The sequence below is a fragment of the Xenopus laevis genome, chromosome 2S, assembly GCF_017654675.1.
Source record: "Xenopus laevis strain J_2021 chromosome 2S, Xenopus_laevis_v10.1, whole genome shotgun sequence".
Lineage (NCBI taxonomy): Eukaryota > Metazoa > Chordata > Amphibia > Anura > Pipidae > Xenopus > Xenopus laevis.
Window position 1 is genome coordinate 21091004 of NC_054374.1, and position 20889 is coordinate 21111892.

General features: G+C 42.8%; 3 protein-coding genes across 4 annotated transcripts in view; all 3 read left to right on the plus strand.

Moving 5' to 3' along the window:
- Positions 1-2371: 2371 nt before the first annotated feature.
- On the plus strand, positions 2372-5386 carry cbr1.1.S (1 S homeolog). Its single transcript, NM_001095306.1, is given in 3 exon segments — positions 2372-2887; positions 3879-3986; positions 4796-5386. Coding segments are annotated over 3 exon segments (834 nt in total). The 5' UTR covers positions 2372-2598; the 3' UTR covers positions 5233-5386.
- Positions 5387-10617: 5231 nt separating this feature from the next.
- cbr1.2.S (carbonyl reductase 1, gene 2 S homeolog) lies at positions 10618-13207 on the plus strand. Its single transcript, NM_001096272.1, has 3 exons — positions 10618-10956; positions 11402-11509; positions 12661-13207. The coding sequence occupies exons 1-3, from the start codon at positions 10668-10670 to the stop codon at positions 13095-13097; spliced, it is 834 nt and encodes a 277-aa protein (NP_001089741.1). The 5' UTR covers positions 10618-10667; the 3' UTR covers positions 13098-13207.
- A 4102-nt stretch (positions 13208-17309) lies between these two features.
- The window catches only part of dop1b.S (DOP1 leucine zipper like protein B S homeolog), a 65553-nt gene continuing 61973 nt past the window's right edge, over positions 17310-20889 (plus strand). For both annotated transcript variants that reach the window (XM_018248367.2, XM_018248368.2), the window contains exon 1: positions 17310-17430. The gene's annotated coding sequence lies outside the window, so the exon portion shown is untranslated. The remainder of the gene's footprint in view (positions 17431-20889) is intronic.

Here is a 20889-nt window from a genome sequence, read left to right on the forward strand (position 1 = left end):
CAGTGAGACAGGGCGGGACCCAATGAGACAGGATGGGACCCAATAAGACAGGGCAGGACCCAATGAGACAGGGCGGGACCCAATAAGACAGGGCAGGACCCAATGAGACAGGGCGGGACCTACTGAGACAGGGCAGGACCCATTAAGAAAGGGCGGGACCCACTGAGACAGGGCGAGACCCACTGAGACAGGGCGGGACCCACTGAGACAGCGCGGGACCCAGTGAGACAGGGCAGGACCCAATGAGACAGGGTGGGACCCACTGAGACAGGGTGGGACCCACTGAGACAGTGCGGAACCCAGTGAGACAGGGCGGGACCCAATGAGACAGGATGGGACCCAGTGAGATAGGGCAGGACCCAGTGATTCAGGGTGGGACCCATTGAGACAAGGCGGGACCCAATGAGACAGGGTGGGACCCACAAGCACATTTCCCTACTGTAAACACAATGATTGGTTAAGAATAGGCCAGATAGTTTACTTACAATTCCTGTGGCCTAAGGCACAGCAGTTTCACGGCAGTTAGAAATTTTCAGGATGGGCCCTCCAAACCAAATGTCAAATTTCTAGTAAAAATTGTAAACAAATCCAATGTAATGATTTTTTAATTTATTTTAAAATCCAGAGAAAAATAAAAGTACCACGGCCTGAATGATTGGCCAGATACAACATTCCACATAATGGAAGCTCAGTGAGTTTATAGAAAGGGTGAGGCGGGGTGGGGGCGGGGCATTAGAATGGGGGGGGGTTACATTAACACAAAATAGAGTGTAGGCTTTCAACCGATAAGAACTGAACTTACCCCAGAAAGTCGTTTTCCCTTAGCAAAGCACATTGTTTGGCATCTGCTTGCCCCTGGGTGACATCTAAACAAATCAGATAAAAGGTAAAATGGGCATGGCCTTATATCACTGGGACTGTGGGGGAGGGGTGATTGAAGTGGAAAGTGAAAAGAGAATTCTGTGTCATTGTTAATAATTAATAATAAAATGAGAGAAATCCACTTTTTACATACATGGTACTTCTAGGACCTTTTGGGGTTTTACAGCCTAATTCCTTAGGACACTTTTCACCCAAAACACCCAGTGCAACTATAACTGGCAGGGTGTCTACCCCTCTCTTACATCACATTTGCACACAGGGCTGCCCATGCTCCTGGCCTGTCCATCTCTCACAGCTGCACTGGCCATTACATATACTGTATGTTCCATTCACCTGCTGGAACCCTGAGACCCAGACCCCTGTTCACCTTCCTCAGGTGGCACCCCCAGTCCAAAGCAAAGACAGTTACAGTGCAATTATAAGCACCAATTTAGCAGAACAAAGAAGCAGAGGGAGAAACTAGACTGTAAGCCCTTGGGGGCAGGGACTCATTGTCTACTGTTGTGTCACTAAGCATAGGACCCAGGTGGGTTGCCGCCTGGCCGGTATTTAAGCTGCCTGGCCAGTAAAAATGATGTTTGATCCCAATGTTATTTATAGGGGAAAAAGATAAATATATAGGAAGGCCGGTTGGAAGGCCATAGGGCATACCTCCCAACTGTCCCGTTTTGAGCAGGACAGTCCCTCTTTTTACAGCTCAATTCGCAGTTTTTCTGTGCACTGAACAGCCAGAAAAAGAAACAATGGTTTTCACTTAATTGGCTTTTGCCAGAGAGCCCTGAACAGCCACAGCTGCTTATCAGATACTTTTGTAACAATTTCACGATAAGGAAATAAGTAATTGTAACAATATAAGATAACAGGTCCCTTGGGAAATATTAGACTCACAGCTTTAAAGGGCAATTCATCTTCATTAGCAAAACTGTAATAACTGGAAAAAAAAAACAAATATGTTCGAACTTTCATAACCTGCCAAATCTTGTAAAATAAACATGGTAATTATGGGGTGTGGCCATAAAATGGGAGTGGTCAAAAAAATGTCACCGCGATACAACTTTTTGTCCCTCTTTTTATTTCCAGAATGTTGGGAGGTATGCTTGAGCATGGGGTACACTGTAGTGACTGTTGTGTGAGCTTCAATGAGCAGCACCCCCCAATGACAATCTGTGAGTTCTGGCAAATGCCAGAGGGGCTGCTATAAAGTACCATTGACTGTCACTTTCTATTGGGCTGTTTGGGCCTCTGTGTGCTGGAAATACAAGGGCCTATTTTGATTCTCAGTCCAGACCTGAGCAGCACATTCCTACAGCAGGGAGCCGGGGGTTAAGAGGTCTCTATGCAGCATCACAGACACAGCGGCCAGTAACACTGGGACCTACATAATACAACAACGTGCATCAAGCTGTTTCCACTTCCGGGTTCTTTAGTCGCGCCCCTCGCTTTCTATTGGCTGAGCGTTGCACTTGACGTCAACCAGGAAGTGTGCAATCTAGACAGCGGCTGCTGGATCCTTGCCGCTTGTTAGTCGACTCTGGTCGTTGATAGAGATAATTCCATTGATGTGCAGCAGGTGGCGCTGTTTAATTATCAACATCAGCGTAGATTTTACCGTTGTATGTGGGGCGGGGCTGGGGAGGTGCAGTTAGTAGACTGTCAGTGAGTAAAGCAGCCCTTGTCTCCAGCTCTCTGTCGCTTGAGATCGCTGTTAGCAGCAGAATGGCCAGTGTGAAGGTGGCAGTAGTAACAGGGGGCAATAAAGGGATCGGACTGGCCATAGTGAGAGCTCTCTGCAAACACTTCAAGGGGGACGTGTACCTGACAGCCAGAAACACCAAGTTGGGAGAAGAAGCTGTCAAGGGCCTGAAGGAGAAGGAAGGGCTGTCCCCTCTCTTCCACCAGCTGGATATCAATGACCTGCAGAGCATTAGGACCCTGGGGAGTTTCTTAAAGGAGAAATACGGGGGGATTGATGTGCTCGTTAATAACGCTGGCATTGCATTTAAAGGTAAGTGCACTGGGGGCTCATGGGAAAGTCTTGCAGTACATTATATATTGTTTATTAATATTGCAACATATTTGGGCCTGGAAGCTGCTGTACGAGTTCCCAAGTCCGGCCCACTGCACGAGTCTGTGACTTTAATGGACAGTCCCTATTAAACTGCACACAGCTGGTGGGACCAGGGCCGCTATCAGGGGGTACAACTGAAGCCGTGCCGCCCTTCCGAAGACCTGAAGTCACGGAAAAGTCCTGAAGCATAAATAACCCAAAGTCACATAAAGGAGGCGAAGTTGAAGTCCTGAAGCCATGAGTTCAATTCTACTGAACACCAATGTGTGTTTTTTTTTTGTTTTTTTTAATCCCCTGGTCACCAATGTTTTTTTAAAAATATTCTCTGGATTCCCAATTTTTTTTTTAACTTGTAAGGGTGGCTCTGGCACTAATGTTTTTTTTAAAAAAATATTCTCTTTTTTTTTTAACTTATAGGGGGGCCCTGGTCACCAATTATTTTTTTTTAACTTGTAGGGGAGCTCTGACCAGCAATTTTTTTTTCAAAAAAACTTTTATTGGGGGCCCTGGCACCAATGTTTTTTTTTTTAACTTATAGGGGGGCCCTGGTAACCAATTATTTTTTTTAACTTGTAGGGGAGCTCTGACTAGCAATTTTTTTTTTTTTTTTTTTTAAACTTTTATGGGGGACCCTGGCGCCAAATTTCTTTTTTTTAACTTATAAGGGTCCCTGACCATCAATAGCTTTTTATAACTTGTGTGTGGGGGGGGGGTTACCTTTTTTAGCACTGATCTCTGTGTGTTCTTTTAACTGTGGTGTGGAGTGGGCAGGATCTGGGGTGGGCAGGGCCCAGGTGCCCTAAAAATTTTGTTGTATGGGGCCCTGTGATTCTAATGTTGGCCCTGGCTAGGACTAGTGCTTTGCTTATGAAACAATGGACAAGTTTAATAGATCCTAATCTCATTGTGTCTCCTTTTATCTGTCCAGTCGCCGACACCACCCCATTTGGCACCCAGGCCGAGGTGACTTTGAAAACCAACTTCTTCGCCACCAGAGACATATGCAATGAGTTCCTGCCGCTGATTAAGTCCCACGGTGAGTTATTAGTTGGGACTCTAAGGGGCAGATTTATCAAAAGTCAAGTGAAAATGCAAATTTAAAAAATTCTAATTTCAAGATATTTTTTGTGTACTTCGACTAGGGAATAGTCCAAATTCGACTCGAATTTGAAAAATTTTGGAATATTGAAATTCATCATGTACTGTCTCTTTTTAGCCTATGGTGGACCTCCTAGAACCTTTTTGGAGTCAATTGGTGACTTTTTTTTGGAAAAATTTCAAACCTGATTCGATCGAATGCGCTTTCCTATAGTTATTCTCACATATAAAGGGAAAACACAGCTGTTTTCAGTATACGGTCAGTCAGTTGGTACTTGTCATGGAATGTTCTGCCTGTGGTTATAATATAAAGTTGCATAGTAAAAATAAAGGAAAAGTAAAACCTCCCCCAGACCTGGATAGAGAAGGAGAATCCCAAAGCATTGTGGGTATTGGAGTCTTGGCAGTCGGCAGGACACGTTTCCAGGACAGACTCAGAGCTGATACCTAGAGTAGGTCCTTCAAAGTGACTTGACACATTTAAACCCCTGGAACCAAGTGTCATCCTAGAACTTGTGGGAACCATGGAATTATGGATCTGGAATAGTCAAAATTTTCACCAAAATGTGAGTATTGTGTAATTATAAAATATACCTTGTATCATCATGGGTCACGGAATATCTGGGTTTAGAAAGTTGTGAGTTCCAAAGTCTGGAGATAGTCAATGAATACTCTATGTAGCCCATTCTCGTCACAAAAGGTGCCTCCTAGATACAGATTTGGTTTATTCCATTCTGTTTCCTTCAGGTCGGGTGGTTAATGTGTCCAGTATGGCGAGTTACGGGGCCCTGGGTCGTTGTAGCCCAGAACTGCAGAAGGTGTTTCGCAGAGACAACATCACAGAGGAGGAGCTGGTGACATTCATGGAGAAGTTTGTGGAAGATGCCAAGAAGGGAATCCATCAGAAGGAAGGGTGGCCAAACACGGCTTATGGAGTGTCCAAAGTTGGGCTGACGGTTCTATCCCGGATCCAAGCCAGGGAGCTGAATGAGAAGAGGAAAAGTGATGGAATTCTGCTGAATGCCTGCTGCCCGGGATGGGTGAGGACTGACATGGCTGGGCCCAACGCTACAAAGTCCCCAGATGAAGGTGCAGAGACACCTGTGTATTTAGCTCTCCTGCCAAACAATGCACATTCTCCTCACGGGGAGTTGGTGAGTGAGAAGAAAGTTGTTCCCTGGTAAATTGATAAAGCCCCTGCCCCCCCCCGGCCACTCAGTTCTCACCTGTGTGTCCTCTTTACAAGATCCTGCCTTAAGCACCTGAGACCTTATGTCATTCCATCCACCACAAGTGTTATTTCAGTTCAATTGGAAATAAAACATAATTGTCTAAATAGTGTGTGACTCGTAATCAACTGAAACAAGGGCGTTAACCTTAAACTTTTGGGGAGATCATAACCGCTGGGGAGCCTGTTTTTAAATCTTTGTTGGATTATCTAGAAAATATGTGAATCTAGTTCAGGTTTCCCAAGCACTCACCTTAAATCCCTTAGATAGGTCCCAGTCATCCAGCCATAGTTCCAGTGGTACCCAGGGCACAAATTAAATATAAACTGTAGTAGAACTTATCTATCTACTGTGTATCCTGTGCTTGAATGGCTGCCCCCATGTCTACACAGCAGCTTGTTTATATAAACTATAGTAGTACTTCTGTCATCTACTGTGTATCCTGTGCTTGAATGGCTGCCCCCATGTCTACACAGCAGCTTGTTTATATAAACTATAGTAGTACTTCTGTCATCTACTGTGTATCCTGTGCTTGAATGGCTGCCCCCATGTCTACACAGCAGCTTGATTTTATAAACTATAGTAGTACTTATCTGTTATCTACTGTGTATCCTGTGCTTGAATGGCAGCCCCCATGTCTACACAGCAGCTTGATTTTATAAACTATAGTAGTACTTATCTGTTATCTACTGTGTATCCTGTGCTTGAATGGCTGCCCCCTTGTCTACACAGCAGCTTGTTTATATAAACTATAGTAGTACTTCTGTCATCTACTGTGTATCTTGTGCTTGAATGGCTGCCACCATCGCTACACAGCAGCTTGTTTATATAAACTATAGTAGTACTTCTGTCATCTACTGTGTATCCTGTGCTTGAATGGCTGCCCCCATGGCTTGTTTATATAAACTATAGTAGTACTTATCTGTTAACTACTGTGTATTCTGTACTTGAATGGCTGCCCCCATGGCTACACAGCAGCTTGTTTATATAAACTATAGTAGTACTTATCTGTTAACTACTGTTTATTCTGTACTTGAATGGCTGCCCCCATGGCTACACAGCAGCTTGTTTATATAAACTATAGTAGTACTTCTGTTCATAAGGAACTAATTGCCTTGTAGAGCAACAGAAGGAAACCCCTGAGTCATGATGACAGCCTCGAGAACACAGGCAACACAGAATTATCTACACAAATCCACTGACTGGCATATGCACAGAAAGCAAACACAGCAGGAAGGCAGTGAGAAAGACTTTATGTCTTCTGATTTTCCTGCAGAATTGTGCTTAGTACAAAGCAATACCCATATAGGTAGAGCTTGATGGTATCTCTCTGTACAGACTATGAGAAAACTTAGGGGGCTGTTCCTGCTGAATTGTGCTTAGTACAGGGGAATCCCTATGCTGCAATGGGTTAATGGTATCAGTACAGATGTTTTAGACTGGGGGGATATGTTGCTCTTCCCTTTGTTCATGGGTAAGGGTTAGTTTCCTTATCAGTCTGTATGAGGTGTTCTCCATATCTAAGTATATATGGGACAGGTTTAGTAAGCTGGTTTTGCCCAATAGTTGCTTAGTTGAGAAGAGGAGGGAACAGCAGCACATATGGTTTAGTTTATTCCTATTTTTGCTGTGGGTCTGTCTCTCAGAGATGAGGCCCTGGTGGATCAGCATTAGAAAAGGCAGAGTCATGCTGACATGAGAACACAGGCAGCACAGATCATCTTAGGTTATAAGAATGATTTGCCAGACAATTGCCTCCATCTGCCAATCAGCTTCCAGCTGGCACAAATCAAGCCCAGACCTATTCTACTTGGTAAATACGGCTGCAGAGTCTCAGCCAGTGGAGGCTGAGAGTTTCTTTCATTACCCAAAACTTCATTTTGGGGTTTACATCCCCTTTAAACATCAGAGATGGAGGTGATCTGATATATATATAGGCTGATGTTCCCCAGCTCTTGCAGGACTACAAATCCCAGCATGCTTTTATCTATGATTGTTGCCCCTCACTTGCCCCTGCTAAATGGCAGCCTATAGTAGTAAAACATCATCTGGGGACCTAAGGGATAAGACTGAAGCTGACAGAATAACTTAACCACTGATCTGATTTGGAAATGAGCAACTGACACTACAGGTTTTCATTTTTTGAGTTATTTAGTGTTTTATTCAGCAGCTCTCCAGTTTGCAGTTTCAGCAATATGGTTGCTAGGTTCCAAATTACCCTAGCAACCATGCACTGATTTTTTTTTTTTTCACAAATGTTTTTATTTGGTTTTGTTTACAGGTAAGATAGTTGTAACGAAATCATAACACATACAATAGAAAAGAAAAATAACAAGATAGTCAAGGTCAAGTACAGATTTGTACGTTCAGAATCAGAATTATCAGGTGATCATTAAAGAAGAAAAACCGAGTATGCATTCCTCCGACTATGGACAGTAAACACTCTCATGGTTACATTGTCTATAGACGATGAGTTTAAAACACTAGATATATATGCTCATATTAGGGTACTTGCAAATATTTGGTTCAGATGATGACTCCCGGGGGGTCCCATTGTAGATGGTTGTTGTATGTTCCCCATGGATCTTAGTAGGTGTTCCGCCTCACGGACAAGATCGGTCCCCAGCAACAGCTCTTTTTCGTACCAGGTGGTGTTTTGAAAAGTTTGGAGTGTGAGTAATTTCGTGGGTGGTGGAAGGGTATTAATATAAGTCATCCAGGTGTCAAAGAAAAGTTCTGTGTTTTTTTCTTTATTTGTTAACGTCTCTATCCAGTCTAAGTGGAAAACATACTGCAATTTTTGTAGTACCAAAGACATTGGCGGTGGAAAATGGGATAGCCAAGTGTGTAAAATGGACTTCCTGGCTACTGCCGCCAGTCTTTCTGCTAGGGCCCTTTCTGGTTTGGAGATACGTTGAGTGGGTTGTAGTCTGCTAAATATAGCCCATGGGGCGTTAATGGTCAATGGCTTCCCCGATAGGTTCTCCCAGTAGCTGGCGATTTCCCCCCAGAATTTCTGTATAAGTGGGCATGACCACAGACAATGTATTATATCAGCCCTGGGCTCTCCACATTTGAGGCAGCAGTCTGAGTGTGTTGTGCCTATGTGAAACCTTTTTAAAGGTGTTAGGTAGGTGTGATGCAGTATTTGTAAAGCCATCTCCTGATATACACTGGCAGGTAGAATTTTCATCACATATGTATGGTATCTAAGGATGTCAATATTCTCCGAATGCGGAATGATTGTTTTCCATTTTGTGAAGTTCATGGTGGTATTGTCAATGTCAGTGGTCGTCCTGATCTGCCTGTATATATGTGCTGTAGATTTAATTGTTTCGTGTTTAGGCCACAATGAATCAATGGGGTTATTTTTATCTTTGTCTGTTAACTTGGACAGTTGCTGCTTGATGAAGTGTGTAAATTGGATTAGAGAAAATTGATGGGATTGTAAAAACGGATATTTCTGAAGTAAGGTTGATATGGGTTGCAATGTGTTAGTAATGGTAGCCATGTCTTTGATATTTTGTAAGCCTTTAGTTTGCCAGGATTTAAAGACTAGACTACTAAAGCCTGGAGGGAATGATTTATTGTTGAGCCAGGTAAGGTTTATTGAATTAAAGGGGGATAAATTCGCTTTTTTCCGAAGAGATTGCCAGGTTTTATATGCATGGATGAATAGGGGATTTTCCTGCATGTTCTTGGGGATCTCCTGTAATGGTGTGTGCAGTAGCGAGTTGAGTGACATCCCCTCCGACAGGGCATCATCCAAAGATATTGTTGTATATATATTCCTGTGGTGGAGCCAATCTCCCACATATCTAAGAAGAGCAGCATCATTATATTCCAATATGTTTGGGAGATTGAGTCCACCATCCTGTTTTTGTTGCTGAAGTGTGGTAAACTTTATTCGGGGACGCTTTTTGTTCCATATAAAAGTCCTTAAGATGTGCTGAAGTCTTTTATTATCGGTTGTGGAAATTCTGTAAGGTAGCATCTGTAGTTTATACAGCAATTTAGGGAATACTATCATTTTTATTAAATGAATCCTTCCTGAAAACGTTAGATTTGTGTTTATCCATTTATGAGTGTCTTGTTCAATTTGGTCTATGGTGTGTCTAACATTGGATTTGTACAAATCTTTGTGGTGTTGTGTCACCATGCACTGATTTGAATAAGAGACAGCAATAGGAATATGAGAGGGCTGAACAGAAAGATAATTAAGTAGCAATAACAATACATTTGTAGCTTTTTCATAAATCTTTCTTTTTTTAGATTAGGTCAGTGACCCTCCCTTGAAGGCTGCAAAGGGTCAGAAGAAGCAAATAATTCAAAAACTATAAACAAAAAATGAAGGCCAGATGAAAAGTTGCTTAGAATTAGTCAATCTATAACATACTTAAAGATACCTTAAAGTTGAATCACCCCTTTAACGATTGGTTCAGAGGTGCAGTTCAATAGCAGCTGGAGGTCACCCCTTGACTGTTCTCTCCTGATAGTTTCTATCAGCCCTAACATCCTCTGGGTCATATTTATAAGGCACAACTAAAGTGGTTCTTGGCTAAAGAGACTGGTCCTGTTTATCACTGCAAAATGTTACTTAGGAGGGGGTCCCCGCGGCCAGGAGGGTCTATGATACAATTCCTGATACAAATGCAAAGCAAGCAGAAAGTTAAATTCATTCAGACTGGGGTTTACCTGTGGAATGGACAGATTCAGTCAAGACAGTGAGTATCAGGTTCTGATGGACCGTGTGGGGTCAGTATGTATGAAAACTTTTTAATGTAACTTTAAATAAATATAATTTTTACTAACGAAAAGCCTGGGGACACATATCTTTGGATATAACTTTGTTCAGGTTCTGGTGGGTCAAGGAAAGACCCTCTTCTTTGATGATATAATAGTTCCAAGCCCTTCCCTTTGGTGGGTGATCTGAATGGAGTCAGACTGGGTGACGTCATAAAGTAGAAGAGGACATTGGACTGAGTTGGGTAATAAAAAGTAGCAAGAACAATACATTTGTAGCCTTTTCAAAATCTTTGTTTTTTAGATGGGGTCAGTGACCCTCCCTTGAAATCTGGAAAGAGTCAGAAGAAGACGAAGGCAAGTAATTCAAAAACTATAAAGAAAAAAATTGAAATGTTGCTTAGAATTAGCCATTCTATAACATAGTAAAATTTAACATAAAGGTGATCCACCCCTTTAATGCAGCAGGTGGCGCTGTTTGGTACAAAGCCTGATACTATGGGGGTTGGTAGACACTGGAGGCGGGGAGACGTCATTACGCTGGGTCTGGTTACAGAGGGAGGGGAGTAAGTGACAGTATAACCGGGTGCTGCTGTGGGAGAGAGGTACAGGCAGTAGCTGCTGTTCTTACAGACTGTTTTGGCAGAATGGCCAGTGTGAAGGTGGCAATAGTAACAGGGGGCAATAAAGGGATCGGACTGGCCATAGTGAGAGCTCTCTGCAAACACTTCATGGGGGACGTGTATCTGACAGCCAGAAACACCAAGTTGGGAGAAGAAGCTGTCAAGGCCCTGAAGGAGAAGGAAGGGCTGTCCCCTCTCTTCCACCAGCTGGATATCAATGACCTGCAGAGCATTAGGACCCTGGGGAGTTTCTTAAAGGAGAAGTACGGGGGGATCGATGTGCTCATTAATAACGCTGGCATTGCATTTAAAGGTAAGTGTAACCCCGGGAGTAACACTTTGTATGTAGAACATTGTATCCATAACAAATAACACCCATACAGATACAGTACCTGACTGTGATCTGACTCCCAGGTCCGCTGGAAAAAAGTTCCCAGTATCTACTAATATTATAGCATTGCTAGTATGTATTAGCATGTTATAGACAAAATGAATGAAAGCAGGGTTGCAGTTGGGCTGATTTATTTCCGGTGCTTCGCTCTAAAGGGGCAGCTGTGCTTCAACATTTAGATCAGAGCCTATGAGAATCCAACACAGTTGGCAAAAGAGTGAAAAGAGTTCCAGACAGGAGTTGGTGCTAGTGCAGCATTGCTGGGATCAGCCTCTAGGCATAGTAGAAACTGGGATGGATAGACTATTGATCTGCACATAGGCCTACAGTTCTGAATATACCTAAGAATTGTTTTTATCATTATTAGGTGCTGATCCAACACCATTTGGCATCCAGGCTCATGTGACACTGAAAACTAACTTCTTTGCCACCAGGGATATATGTAATGAACTGCTGCCACAAATCAAGCCCCAAGGTAAGTACATGGCACGGAATAATATATATTCTCTACAAGGCAGTGGTAGCCAAATTGTGGGCTTGGTCCTTCTAGGTGGCTCAGCACAATGATTAGCTAGGAGGATGTGGGGGTTAGTGCACATTTGCTTCCCTGGTACCCCTGGAACTATAGCAGGGTGACTGTTACCCCAATGTTTCTATATATCTTTAACCTTGTTATGAGCTAAGGGGGCCCAGTCTGAAGGCCAGTTAGGGGGAAATTTGGAGTAAGTGCTTATTTGTACCCTGGGTACCCCTGGAACTATAGCAGGGTGACTGTTACCCCAATGTTTCTATATATCTGTAACCTTGTTATGAGCTAAGAGGGCCCAGTCTGAAGGTCAGTTAGGGGGAGATTTGGGGTGAGTGCTTATTTGTGCCCTGGGTACCCCTGGAACTATAGCAGGGTGACTGTTACCCAATGTTTCTATATATCTGTAACCTTGTTATGAGCTAAGGGGGCCCAGTCTGAAGGTCAGTTAGGGGGAGATTTGGGGTGAGTGCTTATTTGTGCCCTGGGTACCCCTGGAACTATAGCAGGGTGACTGTTACCCAATGTTTCTATATATCTGTAACCTTGTTATGAGCTAAGGGGGCCCAGTCTGAAGGCCAGTTAGGGTGAGATTTGGGGAGAGTGCTTATTTGTGCTCTGGGTACCCCTGGAACTATAGTGGAGTGACTGTTACCTCAATGTTTCTATATATCTGTAACCTTGTTATGAGCTAAGGGGACCCAGCCTGAAGGCCAGTTAGGGGGATATTTGGGGTGAGTGCTTATTTGTGCTCTGGGTACCCCTGGAACTATAGCAGGGTGACTGTTACCCCAATGTTTCTATATATCTTTAACCTTGTTATGAGATAAGGGGGCCCAGCCTGAAGGACAGTTAGGGGGAGATTTGGGGTGAGTGCATATTTGAATACCACTGGAACTATAGAAGGGTGATTACCCCAAATTTATAAATAATTTACCCCTTATTATAAAGTTAGTGGACTTCACATATGTCTCTAGATTACTGAGCAGTGTAGTACAGTCAAAATGAACCAAACTATCTGGGCATGTATGGCTAGCTTAATGGTGATGGTCAGTATGAGTCCTTGTTTGATCAGAAATTACACTGTTGTGTTCCCCTAGGCCGGGTGGTGAATGTATCCAGTGTGTTAAGCAGCAGTGCTCTCCAAGGCTGTAGCCCAGAACTGAGGAAGGTGTTTCGCAGAGACAACATCACAGAGGAGGAGCTGGTTACATTAATGGAGAAGTTTGTGGAAGATGCCAAGAAGGGAATCCATCAGAAGGAAGGGTGGCCAAACACGGCCTATGGAGTGTCCAAAGTTGGGGTGACGGTTCTATCCCGAATCCAAGCCAGGGAGCTGAATGAGAAGAGGAAAAGTGATGGAATTCTGCTGAACGCCTGCTGCCCGGGATGGGTGAGGACTGACATGGCTGGGCCCAACGCCCCAAAATCCCCTGATGAAGGTGCAGAGACACCTGTGTATTTAGCTCTCCTGCCCAACAATGCAGAGTCTCCTCACGGGGAGTTTGTTATAGAGAAGAAAGTTGTTCCCTGGTAATTATGTAGCAATATCCTGTGTAGTGTTATCCCTTATAGCCACGTCATGAGAGCCAAGCCTTATGTTTATTGCTGTTTGTCCTGTTGTTTATAAATAAACATTTCATTAAACAGTGTCTGATCCCTAATAAATGGAAATGGCGGTTGTCTGCATTGGACTCTGGTGAGGGGGTTGCTCAGCGTTGTCTCATTCAATACTGATCTACTGATAAACACAATGTTAAGCGCTCCGGCATAATCCATCTCAATAAGCACACTGTCTATATCAAGTTTTATATGGCAGAAAAAACAAGCAACCTCCCTTCCTTAAATTAGTCAATAGTACATTCTGGCAGAAAAAAAAAAAGTCGTGTGATGTTGGGTGACGCATCTCTGCTCATTAACTTTATATTCTAAGCAGAGCAACATCACAAGACTTTCTTTCGCAAACTTCACTTTCAGGTGACCACAACATAACATACAGCATTTGTGTGACTTGATTCTGCGGTGATGGGAATTGTCCTACAGTGGGCCGACCGCAAGATTTTCGGTATCCAGGCAGGCCGTGCCTTTCTCTGCACTTAAAGGAGAACTAAACCCCATCCCCATGATCCAGTAGCTCCCATTGACCCCCCCTTTATGCAAAGACCTTTCCATGCAGAGTAGCGCAGCCGAGCTCACTGGCGCCATCTTTAGATCCTCTTCTTCCCGTCGCCTATTTATGGAGTGTTGCGGCACATGCAAAGTAGGTGTGTATACCAAACAGACACCAAACAGCTCCAGTTGCGCATCCGCAATAAAATGTAGTGTCGGCGATCCTTTAGCGAATATGAAGATGGTGCCCGTGAGCTCCGCTGCAAAACTTTTCTAAATAGTGGACTATGTGGGGAGAAGGGCAAATGGGGGCTATTGGATGGGGAATCTCCTTAGGAGCGGGTTTAGTTCTAACTAACTAACTAACTAACTAACTAACTCAGCAGGAAGTCTGTTAAAGGGTTCTGCTGGATAGAGTGTTAGAAGGTATAGTGTTTACAAATACAATACAGTGGAAGCCCACTTTTATGTACCTAGATATTGAGTTTCCTGGATATGACTGTGTTTCTTTGCATTCTGATGCAGGTAAGTGATCTTCTTTCCTTCCCGGATTTTAAGGTTTCCCAGATTTTACAGATATATTTTTGCGGTCCACTGTAGAGAAGGTACAGAGAAGTGCGGCTAAGCTGATAAAGGGAATAGAAGGCCAATCAGTTGGCAATGTTTATAATGGAGAAGTGGATAATATGATTGCTACATAGAAATAAATAAGGGAGCAATATAATGTACTCTCAGTAGATCCTGCAGAGGACACAAGGGCATCCACTGAGTTTAGAAGGAATCCGGTTCCAGCTGGGATGTTCCCTGAAGTGGTTGTACTGGCAGATACATTAGATAGCTTCCAGGAATGCTTGGATTTCTTTTTAGAGAGTAAGGTAATACAAAGATAACGGAATTAGCTCTTAACACAAAGTTTATCCAGGGACTGATCCAATTGCCCTTTTGGAGTATGGATGGAACTTTTTTCCCCCTCTGAGGCAAATCAGAGATGGCTTTGGATTATTTTTTTTTCACCTTCCTCGGGATCCTTAAGATATTAGTTAAAGGATAACTAAACCCTAAAAATGAATATGGCTAAAAATGCCATATTTTATATACTGTACTTATTGCACTAGCCTAAAGTAATGATCCAGGACTTCAAACTTGTCACAGGGGGTCACCATCTTGGAAAGTGTCTGTGACACTCGAATGCTCAGTGGGCTCTGAGCAGCTGTTGAGAAGCTGAGTTTAGGGGTCGTAGCAAATTATCAAGCAGAAAATGAGGTTGGTCTGTAATATAAACTGATGCTACAAGGCTGATTATTAAATTCTGATGCTAATTGCACTGGTTTCTGTGCTGCCATGTAGTAATTATTTGTATTAATTACTAATCAGCCTTATGTTGTAACATTTTTATTCTATGTGTACTGTATATTGTGAGTGGATCGCTAAGTAAATGACAGCAGCACAGAGCATGTGCAGTGAATCAGCAGAAAAGAAGATGGGGAGCTACTGGGGCATCTTTGGAGACACAGATCTTTACTGCTAAAGGGCTGTGGTTGCCTTGGGCTGGTACAGAAGCACAAAACATAATGTACAACATCTCTAGCTACTTCTTTAGTTAGGCTTTAGTTCTCCTTTAATGTCACATTAAAAGTTATGTGAAATGTTGCTGATAATTTGTATAAGTATGGGAAACCAAAATAAAGGCATGGCGAAATTCCAGTTATGTTTTACTGGGCCTCACAGGGAATTGTATTGTTACTGGAGCAAGTACTGTAGGTCCTGCTATACCAAGAAACAACCACTAGGGTACAGCAAAGTATTGTGCTTCAGCCATACCCAAGCAGCAAGTGATGGAGAGGTGAAGGAGCATCAGGGGTTGTCATTGATGTGTTATATATAAATGTTATTATTATCATTTATTCACATTGTTATCATAAATGCGTTCTTTTCCCAATATATGGGAAAATATGCAATTGTGCCCATCAAAACAAACAGGTTTAGAGTGTAGTGTAAGGCCAGGAGGTGTTATGGTGGAGCTGTAACCATTGAAGAGTGTGTATAGTAAAGTGTGCAGAGAAAGGAGACACTCTGTGAAACTGTCTAAGCTGCTGCCCCCCAGCTGTTTCTGGGCAACAACTTTAACCATCTCTGGCAGCCAAAGGGTATTTAGTCCAGGGTCCTACCAGCCACCACCACTAGGGGCAGCACAGCAATAAAACACTATACTATGCTGGGAGTGAGACACAGTATGTGAATACATTTAGCTTTCCCTTTAGTCATGTGATCTGATCTGACTTTAATTGCCTTGTCCCTCGCCAACCTGATGCCCTTTAACTCAGTTAACTTAGCCCATGGCCGTGGCAGCCAAATGAGATACAGACATCCTATTGTTCTCTCCTTGCCCAGCACCAGCCAATCACATCTCTCTGCCATGCTCAGCACTTGGCGTCACAGGTGAATATAAAGCTCTGTATTCCCTACATACATAAGTGCAGTTTGGCTTCTTCTCCTTCATAAAGGGGAAGTAAACCTATCATTTTTGTCTGCTAGTCTAGAAGTCTGACAGCTGCCCAGGTATGGTACAGGTATGGGATCTATTATTTGAAAACATTATCCAGAATGCTCTAAAATATGGCACAGCCGTTCCTATTGTTTCTTATTCTCCCTATGCTACTGATTTGCTATTTCTCTGTATCTAAGGTTAACTGGCACATGATGGGTACTGGGGCAAAACAATCCTACTGGATATAAAAAAGAATGTAAGCCCAAGACTACAATTCTGTATAATTAAACAAAATATAATTCTAAGCAAATTTCCACCTTTAATAAAGATCCAGACTTATTGCCTGCTTTATAACAACAATGGTACAGATGATGATGATGATGATTATTATTATTATTATTATTGTTAATAATAATAATAATAATAATAATAATAATGAGACACATTTCCTGCTTTATAATAATAATAATGGTACAGATTTTCATTATTATTATTATTATTGTTATTATTATTAATAATAATAATAATAATAATAATAATAATAATAATAATAATAATAATAACAATGAGACACATCTCCTGCTTTATAATAATAATAAGGGTACAGATTTTCATTATTATTATTATTATTATTATTATTAATAATAATAATAATAATAATAATAATAATAATAGTAATAATAACAATGAGACACATTTTCTGATTTATAATAATAATAATGGTAAAGATTTTCATTGTTATTATTATTATTAATAATAATAATACTAATAATAATAACAACAATAATAATAATGAGACATTTCCTGATTTATAATAAGAGTGACTGGCTGCTTTATTATAACTAATAATAATAGGATATCAGGGCTAGAAGTCAGGCAGCCAATGGGCTTTCAGGAGAGAGAAATGTTGGTATGTGACATCACCAGCAGCAGAACAAACCCAACAAGGCAGCTTGCCGGGAATATACCATGTTCCTAATGGGGGGGGTAACACTGTCATTCATTCTCAAGAGCTATGCGGATACAGGTCGTTTTTAATGTCTATCAATACAGATCTCTGTCATGTAGTAAATCTATAGAAATAGGGTATCAGGAAGAAGTAATGTAAGAACCAGCTGTCCTTGCCCGGCATTATAGCAGGCCTGACCCCCTACTCTGCAAGTGGTAGGTGCCGGCCTCTTGCTGACAAGCTGGTGTAGTGAGAGCGCTGAGGCAGTGGGGATGTGTCAGTGCGGGTAGGAGGCTGTTGCTGCAAGAGACAGGGGCTGAGCAGGTGAGTAGCACACAAATTGCGACTTACTGCGACTCTGTCGCTAACAGGCTGGTTGGCCAAAATCATCCCTTTAATAGTGTAGGACATTCAATATAGACATAGGGGTTTATTCACCTTTATCTCTGCTTATTAACCCTGTGTCCGCTACAACTCCCAGCATTCTGTTACTTTGCATTATATGTTGAAGAATACAGGGAGTTGTAGATTGTTAGCTCTGCGGGGCGGTGTGTCTGGTGGGAATGATGCTGCACAATGTGTGGCTGCTGTGGTGTTAGTAAAGGGTAAATAACCCCTTTTGGGGAGGGGTGTGGTTGGTTTGGAAATGATGGTCTTGCTTCGTTCATAGCTGTTTGTCAGTGTGGAAATGATGCTGCTTACCAAAAGCAGAGCTTGGGAATAGTGTTTTATATAGAGATATTGTTCAACTACAACTTCCAGCTGCAGGATGACCTGAAACATTTCATTCTGGGATATCTAGTCAGGGGTCATGAGAATATACATTTAGCTTATTAGTTTTGCTTTGGACCCAAATGTGCACCCAGTACAGGAGTCCAGATGGCAAGTAAAACACACGCCTGGCATTTTCATTGCATGCTGGAACCCCTTGATTAACTAGCGCCACTGTACTATGTGGTTGATCACTAATTAGGTTGCATAGAAGTCATTGCAGGCTGCAGCAGGCATGGAAATACTAGTCCTGCATAAAAGGATGAAATGTCAGTCCTTAAAGGAAAACTACCCCTCCCCCCTGATTTCAGGGGTATAGTTTTCTTTTAAAGTGGTCTTGCGTGTGTGTGCCAGGAATATGTAGAGTACACCTAGATCGCCATGTCCAACCTGTGCCCCTCAAGCAACTTTTGGGAGAAGATTAGAATTGAATCTGTGTAAAGTTGATCTATGTCAGGGGTGTCCAAACTTTTTGTAAGGAGGGCCAGATTTGGTGAGGTGAAAATGTGTGGGGGCCAACATTCAGCGTGACATTCTTTGAGGCAAGGAGATATGTGATGGTGGGAGCAAGGTTGGGAGCAATAAGCAATGTCGGACTGGCCCACCAGGATACCAGGAAAACTCACAGTGGGCCCAGGTGTCAGTGGCCCTCATGCTGCTAAACATTTGGCCTATTTCATGGCCATTACCTATTTCTATGAGAATAAAGATGGAATAATTGATTATAGTATAAAGAAGAGAGACTAGGAAAATAGAGGTTGATTGAGAAGATGAAGAATAATAGTACTGAGTGGGCCTCTGGTCTAAGGTTTTTGGGTGGGCCCCTGGTGTCCCAGTCCGACACTGGCAATAAGTAGCGGTGGGAGCAGGATGGCTGGCCGCACTTTGTCACAAATCTGATACCATCTTGCTGAAAATCTTTCAGTAGGAGAACATTGACCACAATTTGAAAGTGAATGCAGGACGTATTGATGCCAATCAAAGCTAAGGAGCAGTTTTAGATGCCATTATTTTTGCACTGCCATTTTTCAGGGAAATGACTGCACCGGCCTAAATCCACACAGGGTACCGGTACGATGTCGAATTTTACTTTCCCACACCACCCCTCACTCACTGGCTTAAGTAAATGGGAAAAGGAAGGTGGTGTCTCCCAGACACGCCGAGCCCTGTACAAAACAGTTGCCGACAGGTTGGCTGTTGGTCTGCAGCAGTGGGAACCAGACTTTTGGTTTAGTCACCCAGTGACGCTGTGACATCATGCGCACACGCTAACGTGCGGTTAAGTCACTGCGTGCAGCCGGTGAGACAAGAAGCTCTGCTCAACTCTGCTCAGGCTGCGGGCCAGTCTAAAATTGAGAACGGGCCTCAATTGACATGCGGGCCGTAGTTTGGACATGCCTGCTCTATGTGAAGGGTCAGATTTTATCTTTTTTTATCTTTTTTGGAACACTCATCTGTCTGTCTATCTATCTATCTATCTATCTATCTATCTATCTATCTATCTATCTATCTATCTATCTATCTATCTATCTATCTATCTATCTATCTATCTATCTATCATCATCCATCTCTATCTGTCTATCTTACTCTCTCTCTCTTTATCTATCTATATATCTATCTGTCTGTCTATCCATCATCTATCATCTAACTATATATATCATCTATACTTCTTTCTTTCTTTCTTTCTTTCTTTCTTTCTTTCTTTCTTTCTTTCTTTCTTTCTTTCTTTCTTTCTTTCTTTCTTTCTTTCTTTCTTTCTTTCTTTCTTTCTTTCTTTCTTTCTTTCTTTCTCACACTCTCTGTCTCCATCACCCTCTGTGTTTGTCTGTCAGTCTACCCATCATTTAGCTATATATGATCTATCTCTCTTTTTTTTATCTATCAATCCCATATATACACCAATATTTTCCTGCTGGTACCCCTTTACACTCCCCAAACAATTTATTCCCAGGCACACTGTAGGAGAACATTGTTTTGTATCTGTTATTCCTTCAGCTTGTGAATCTGAAGGAGCTGCTGCAGAACTTCTTGAGAAGCACATTGCTGCCTAGTAAATTTGCTGAAGGAATGTTTTCTGTTGCATGGAGACCTCTGGGGGGGGGCATTTAGGGCACTGGCTACTTTTATAAATGGGCCTCATCTGCATTATTGGAATATAGGACCGGTATGAGCCATACTAGCTGATGGTGGCTGCATGTATGGCCAGTTGAGTAGGCCCCCGGGAGCACAGTCTGCCTAATGATAAAACTTGCACAGATGTGGGTCCTGCAAGGGCAAGATTATTCAAATGAACGCTGAGGAGAAGAGGCTGCTGCAGGGCAGGGCCAAGGTATTTTGGCACCCTAGGCAAGGGCTTCAAACAGTGCCCCCACCCAGTCCTGCATTACCATTTCCCACCTTACTATTCATGTTGCCTCCTGTACCTGTGCCAGCAGCCATCATGTTGCCCCCATTTGTACCTGTGCCAATGTCAGTCAATCAATCAGATTGCACCCAAGCCCCCAATCTGTACCTGTGCCAGCATAGCCCAAAATATCCATCATATTGTTACCCCCAATCTGTGCATGTGCCAGCTGCAGCCAAAAATCCACAATATGTCCCCCAAATATGTATTTGTGCCAGCAGGAGCCAAAATATCCACAATATTGCCTTCAAATATTTACTTGTTGTGCAAGCATAAGCCAAAAATCCATCATATTGCCCCCAAATATGTGCCTGTGCCAGCAGCAGCCAAAAATCTACAAAATTGCCCCAAACATCTGTGTACTGTGCCAACAGCCACCATATTGCCCCATGTACCTGTGCCAGCAGCAGCCAATCTCTCATATTGCCCCCAATCTGTACCTGTGCCAGCAGCAGCCAATCTCTCATATTGCCCCCAATCTGTACCTGTGCCAGCAGCAGCCAAAAAATCCAAAATAATGCCCCTAAATGTGTACCTTTGCCAGCAGGAGCCAAGAGGGAGGTGGTGAGTACTTCTGCCTGCAGTACGAATAATGGGCAAGAGGGAGT

Bases quoted from the DNA above. Each gene is read 5' to 3' on its own strand.
- cbr1.2.S (NM_001096272.1), top strand. From the start codon at position 10,668: ATGGCCAGTGTGAAGGTGGCAATAGTAACAGGGGGCAATAAAGGGATC. The intron at 10,957-11,401 runs GTAAGTGTAACC...TATCATTATTAG, and splicing joins CGCTGGCATTGCATTTAAAG to GTGCTGATCCAACACCATTT. The intron at 11,510-12,660 runs GTAAGTACATGG...GTGTTCCCCTAG, and splicing joins GCCACAAATCAAGCCCCAAG to GCCGGGTGGTGAATGTATCC.